The 6,194-nt window shown below is 43.4% G+C and overlaps 1 protein-coding gene across 1 annotated transcript; it reads right to left on the reverse strand.

Annotated features, from left to right (window-relative positions):
- Positions 1-147: 147 nt before the first annotated feature.
- xrcc3 (X-ray repair complementing 3) lies at positions 148-6,048 on the reverse strand. The gene is made up of 7 exons (XM_086143430.1): positions 5,853-6,048; positions 2,265-2,402; positions 1,644-1,841; positions 1,425-1,579; positions 1,002-1,214; positions 893-930; positions 148-802 (listed from the first exon to the last, which is right to left on the reverse strand). The coding sequence occupies exons 1-7, from the start codon at positions 5,905-5,907 to the stop codon at positions 559-561; spliced, it is 1,041 nt and encodes a 346-aa protein (XP_085999556.1). The 5' UTR covers positions 5,908-6,048; the 3' UTR covers positions 148-558.
- Between the last annotated feature and the right edge of the window lie 146 nt (positions 6,049-6,194).

The following is a 6,194-nucleotide window of genomic DNA, read 5'->3' on the forward strand; positions in this document are numbered from 1 at the left end:
CTACATTTCTAACCCTATTAACCACAATTAAATGCATGTTTTAGGGATACCTTAAAACTTAATAGAACAATAATAGCTGTCTCTAATCTGATTGGTTGTGTTTTTTTCTGTATAAAAAAATAAATATGAAGCAAAATTATAAAAGCGTTACATTTATTCCTTTTTATTTTTTAGTCACTGACCAAACCAACTGTCCAGGTTCATGAGTAGTCACTTGAAGATTCGGCTCCTTCTCATGCAAAATGCTATCAGACCCAAGAAGAACCTGGTCATGAAAATGAAAAATATAATTACATGTAGATAAGGAATGAAATCTATTACATTCAACTTAAATGATGTTTAATACAGCAAATGAAGGATAATGCGTGATTTAAGAGTCAAAACATGAATCAGCGCCTCAACGATTTAATAAAAACGTCTAATAATAATGCTTTACCGGATCAGTTTCTGTGTCAGATTAAAAGACCTTTGCTTGAAAATGTTACCTTACAAAATAAAAGGACAGACAGCCGGTCATTGTTTTGAAGTCCGTAGAAGACCTCCTATGCACAAAAAATTTCACCAGTTCCTTATTTGTGAGGTCACGTCAGAGCCCGCCAGCCCTCGGACGCCCTCCGCCCACACCGCTGCGTCTTGTCCGTCTCTGGCCAAGTGAGGCGCAAACACCACCTCCAGCCTGCGGATGGTACTGCACTGATCACCCCACGTGACTGTCCCCTGCAGTCGATGCATCATGAGCCGAACCATCACCCGATTGGCCCAGGCCAACCCCAGAGCTGGAGACACGCTGGAGGACAGAGGGCTGAGGACCAGACAGACAAATGTCACACAAACCACTCCCCAGATGGAGTCAAACATACTTATTTGATTTGATTTAAAGTGTGTCTTATACCCCAAGTCGTCATCTGAGTTGCTGAAGACATCAGCCACCTGGAAGACACCCAGACTTAAACTTGGCGATGACAAGCGGTGGAAGATGTGAAAGTGTGTCTGAGTGTCACCTGGTTGATGCAGAGGACGGGTGTGTTGAACTCCTGGCTCAGACGATGTAGGGTGGAGGACACAGCCAACAGTTGTCTCGTCCTCTCCTGCCAATCGCTGCCCTCAAATTCGGACCTGAGGAGAGACGCCACCGAGTCCAAAACTACAAAACGGACCAGGCGGCGAGCAAAGAGGAGGGGGACACGACGGGACAGGCAAGTCTGCAGGGACACCTGAGACGGGACGAAAAAAAATAAGCCTGTGTGTGGTCAGGACATGGACATCTGGCTCAGAATGACAGACGCATTCCTCTGGATGGATGTATTCCTCTTAACATTTCATCATTAACCTCTATTGTTTCCATTATGAACTCTTATCAACACTCCACTATACTCTTCAACTAAATTCAAATCAAATGAGCTGGGTAGACCATCTCTACTGACCAGATCGGCGGCATGCTCGACGTAAATGCGATCGCTGAAGCGCAGACCTTTGATCACGTCTGGGGGGACATCAGGCCGAAAACGTGACTGACTTCTAATCAGCTGCTGCAGGCGTCTGCTGGGGAATCTGTCTTCTGTACAGATGAACACAGCTCCTGGAAAAGAGACGGTTATTGCCTCTCTGGCCAATCGATCTCTACCGGGCAGAAATCAACTGACCTGAGTCCAGGCCTCTGTGCTGCGGCGGGTACTGGACAGACAGACAGATCTGCAGGGCCAGCTGGGTCTTCCCTGCGCCGCTCTCCCCTGATAGCTCAGTGATGCCCCCACCAGGAAGACCCCCTCTGAGTATCTGGTCCAGCAGAGAGCAGCCCACGCTGAGTCTGACGCTGGACTTGTCATTAAGAAGAAGTACGGCTGAAGACAGAAAGACACAGCACACTTTGACGTCCTGCCTTATTTGTACACACTTTTGGTGCCTGGATTGGATCATGAAACAAATATGTTATATTTCCAATACGAGCATTTTGCTAAATTACTCTTTCAATTAAATCTGTCCCACCTCGCTAAAATCTGACTTCCCGTTCCTAAAACATACTGTTGAAGACAGAGCTCGAAAAAACAAACAAACATTTATTTACAACACTCAATTAATACTCCTGCTGGAAAAGGTACCGGAGTGGACATGTAAGAAAACATATTTTAAAATGTAAACAGAGAACAGTTATTTCTTATAATGCACTCACACAGTCTAAAGCTTAGTAATAATACAGTGAAATTGTATGTGTAACCCCCATCCATGTGTCTTTCCCATTAACCAGCGTTAATAATTGATCTGACCTGGGCTCGGGGGGCTTCGTCTGCAGGCGATGGCGGCAGTATTCAGCAGTTGTTGGGCGTCAGAGCGGGACAGCCTGGTGAGTCTCTGCAGGTCCGGACCAGAGAGGCACAACACATCCCTTAAGGATTTTACTTCAGCTAGAGGAGGGAAAGCAAGGTAACAATTTTAACACAAAGAGAACAGTAACTGCAATAATAGAAACAACAGAAACAACAATAACTCCTGTAACTGAATAGTTATCACAAAAATGACCGTCGAGATTAAAAAATTCTGTGAAAAAAGCAAAAAAACAGAGATACGCTAAGTTTTAACATCTGCCTTGAAATAAAATCTTTAGAACAAGTTATGGAAATACCTGAATACAATAACTATTTTGACAATATATGTTTCATTTTGTAATTATATATTTTTTTACTCTTACTACTATTCCTTTCTATTCTAGTACAAGCATAATAGTGAAATTCTGGAACCTAGTCCTGGTCTTTTTCTCTTTGAGATTTACCTATATTATTTTTAGTTTTCTAATTTCCCATCCATTTTATACAGTATATTTTTCTCTATTGCAGACATCATGTTGACATTCTGGGAATTGGCCCTTGTGTTTTTCTTCTTCTTCTTCTTCTTCTTCTTCTTCTTCTTCTTCTTCCGGCTTTTCCCGTCAGGGGTCGCCACAGCGAGTCAACTTTCTCCATCTAACTCTATTCTCTGTATCTTCCTCTCTCACACCAAGTACCTTCATATCATCCCTCACTACGTCCATAAATCTTCTCTTTGGTCTTCCTCGAGACCTCTTGCCTGGCAGCTCCAACTCCAGCATCCGTCTACCAATATATTCTCTATCCCTCCTCTGCACATGACCGAACCATCTCAGTCTGGCTTCTCTGACCTTCTCTCCAAAACATCTAACATGTGCTGTTCCTCTGATAGACTAATTCCTGATCCTATCCATCCTGGTCACTCCCAAAGAGAACCTCAACATCTTCATCCCTGCAACCTCTAGTTCTGCCTGCTGTCTTATGGTCATTGTAACAGTTTCTAGTCCATACATCATCGCTGGTCTCGCCACTGTCTTGTACACCTTTCCTTTTATTCTGGCCGATAGTCTTCTATCACATAGCACCCCTGACACTTTTCTCCACCCATTCCAACCTGCTTGGACCCGTCTCTTCACCTCTTTTCAGCACTCTCCGTTGCTCTGGACTGTTGACCCTAAGTACCTGAAATCCTCCAGCTTCTTGATCTCCACTCCCTGTAGCCTCACCGTTCCACCCAAGTTCCTCTCATTCACACACATATATTCTGTCTTGCTGCGACTAACTTTCATTCCTCTCCTTTCCAGAGCATACCTCCACCTCTCTAGATTTTCCTCTACCTGTTGTCTGCTCTCACTACAGATCACAATGTCATCCGCAAACATCATGGTCCATGGGGATTCCTGTCTAACCTCATCTGTCAGTCTATCCATCACCATTGCGAACAAGAAGGGGCTCAGAGCTGATCCCCGATGGAGTCCCACCTCCACCTTGAACTTTTCTGTTACCCCTACAGCACATCGTACCAGTGTCTCACAGCTAGCATACATGTCCTGTACCAGTCTGACATACTTCTCTGCCTCTCCAGACTTCCTCATACAATACCAGAGCTCCTCTCTTGGCACCCTGTCATATGCTTTTTCTAGGTCTACAAAAACACAATGCAGCTCCCTCTGACCTTCTCTGTACTTTTCTATTAGCATTCTCAACGCAAATACTGCATCTGTGGTACTCTTCCTAAGCATGAAGCCATACTGCTGTTCACAGATGCTGACTTCTGCTCTCAGTCTAGTTTCCATTACTCTTTCCCATAACTTCATTGTATGGCTCATCAACTTTATCCCTCTGTAGTTGCCACAATTCTGCACATCCCCTTTATTCTTAAAAATAGGCACCATCACACTTTGTCTCCATTCTTCAGGCATCTTCTCATTCTCGAAGATCCTGTTGAATAATCCTTTCCATCTTTATCTCTCTGTTTCCCCAACCTGTATAGATCATTCTCACCCTCCTTACTATCCAACCGAGCATACAAGTCATCACAAGCCCTTTGTTTTGCCTTTGCTACCTCTATCTTTACCTTTCGCCGCATCTCCCTGAACTCCTGTCTGTTCTCTTCAGTCCTCTCTGTATTCCACTTCTTCTTCGCTAACCACTTTCTCTGTATATACTCCTGCACTTCCTCATTCCACCACCAAGTCTCCTTATCTACTTTCCTTCCAGATGACACACCAAGTACTCTTCTACCTGTCTCCCTGATAACACTAGCTGTTGTTGTCCAATCATCTGGAAGCTCGCCCTGACCACCCAGACCCTTTCTCAACTCCTCCCTGAAAACCATGCAACACTCCTCCCTTTTCAGCTTCCACCACTTTGTCCTCTGCTCTGCCTTTGTCCTCTTCATCTTCCTTGTCACCAGAGTCATCCTACAAACCACCATCCTATGCTGTCTGGCTACACTCTCACTTATAACTACTTTGCAGTCACTGATCTCTTTCAGGTTACCTCGTCTATACAAGATGTAGTCTACCTGGGTGCTCCTACCGCCGCCCTTATAAGTTACCCTATGTTCCTGTTTTTTCTGGAAAAAGGTGTTCACTACAGCCATTTCCATCCTTTTTGCAAAATCCACCACCATCTGTCCCTCTGCATTCCTATCATGGATACCAAATCTGCCCATCACTTCTTCATCCCCTCCTCTCTCTCTGCTTCCGAACATGCACTCCTCCTCTTCTTCTTGTTCTTGTTCTTCGACCCACAGTAGCCCAATTTCCATTAGTACCTTGTAGGTCATCAGTACCAATGGCGGTCGTTGTTAACCCGGTCTGCGACCGATCCGGTATGGTATAGTTTTGGTTGACTAGCAAGTTTGGTTTTGGCAAAAGTTCTACGCCGGATGCCCTTCCTGACGCAACCCTCTGCATTTATGTGTTTTTCTATTTCAATTTAATCTCTTAATTCATGCCACATTGACCTCTGATTTTGCAGTGTGCGTTACACAACACAATTAACCTTTTCAATTAATGAATCAAAAAAACTGAATTATAATCAATTATACAATTTAAAAACCCTACATAAAATGTCCTCCAGGTTTATAAAACCAGTGACTGTGTAGCCCTGCTAATAGAGACAAACAATATTTATAAAATACGGTAACAAAAGTTGTAAAGTTGGACTAAACCCAGGTGAATATTTGTCTCGAAAAGTTTGTTTTATGATTCACCTCATATGGTGTTACTTATTTTGATACACAGTAATAAATAAACACTTGAGGCTCGAATCAAACTGCATACCAAACTGCAAATCCAGCAAAGAATATGTACACTTGCCAGTTCGCTCACGTTTTATTCTAATCATAGAGCTCGACGAAAACTAGCTATACAGAATACTCAGTAAACTCGATTTATCTATACTATAAGCCGATCTCCGAACTGACACTAAAAGATTCAGAATTTATGATGAAATGTGCTTTGAATTTGTCAAGAATTACACTGGCCTACGGTCAAGTATCAAAGTACGATAAATATCAATGAAGTCCGGAGGTGTCTCTTTTACCTCTCTTCACAGCAGCGATGATCCTCGGGTTGAGCTCCAGCTGGTCCCAGTCCATCTCCACACTGCAGACATATTGTATCCCCCACTGATTTCCTCTAAATAAACGCCTGGGATACGTTTCGTGTCATCCTTTAAAATATCTTTATCTTGAGGTTATTTTATTTATTTTCCGTCCCGCTTCAGCCACCCGCCTCAAGTGATTCGTCATCGGGCATCGCCAGTCGCAACCAATATCCAGGATTTATGGGGGGAGGGATTCAAACTACTGTTTAAAAATACTTTTGTATGAGCCGCTAAAACTTCAAAATCCTGATTTAAGTGTTGGACATAGATTATTAAGTT

This window comes from Fistularia commersonii, chromosome 36, assembly GCF_037954325.1.
Source record: "Fistularia commersonii isolate RoL2024-O1a breed Wild chromosome 36, RoL_Fcom_v1.0, whole genome shotgun sequence".
In the NCBI taxonomy this organism is placed as follows: Eukaryota; Metazoa; Chordata; class Actinopteri; order Syngnathiformes; family Fistulariidae; genus Fistularia; species Fistularia commersonii.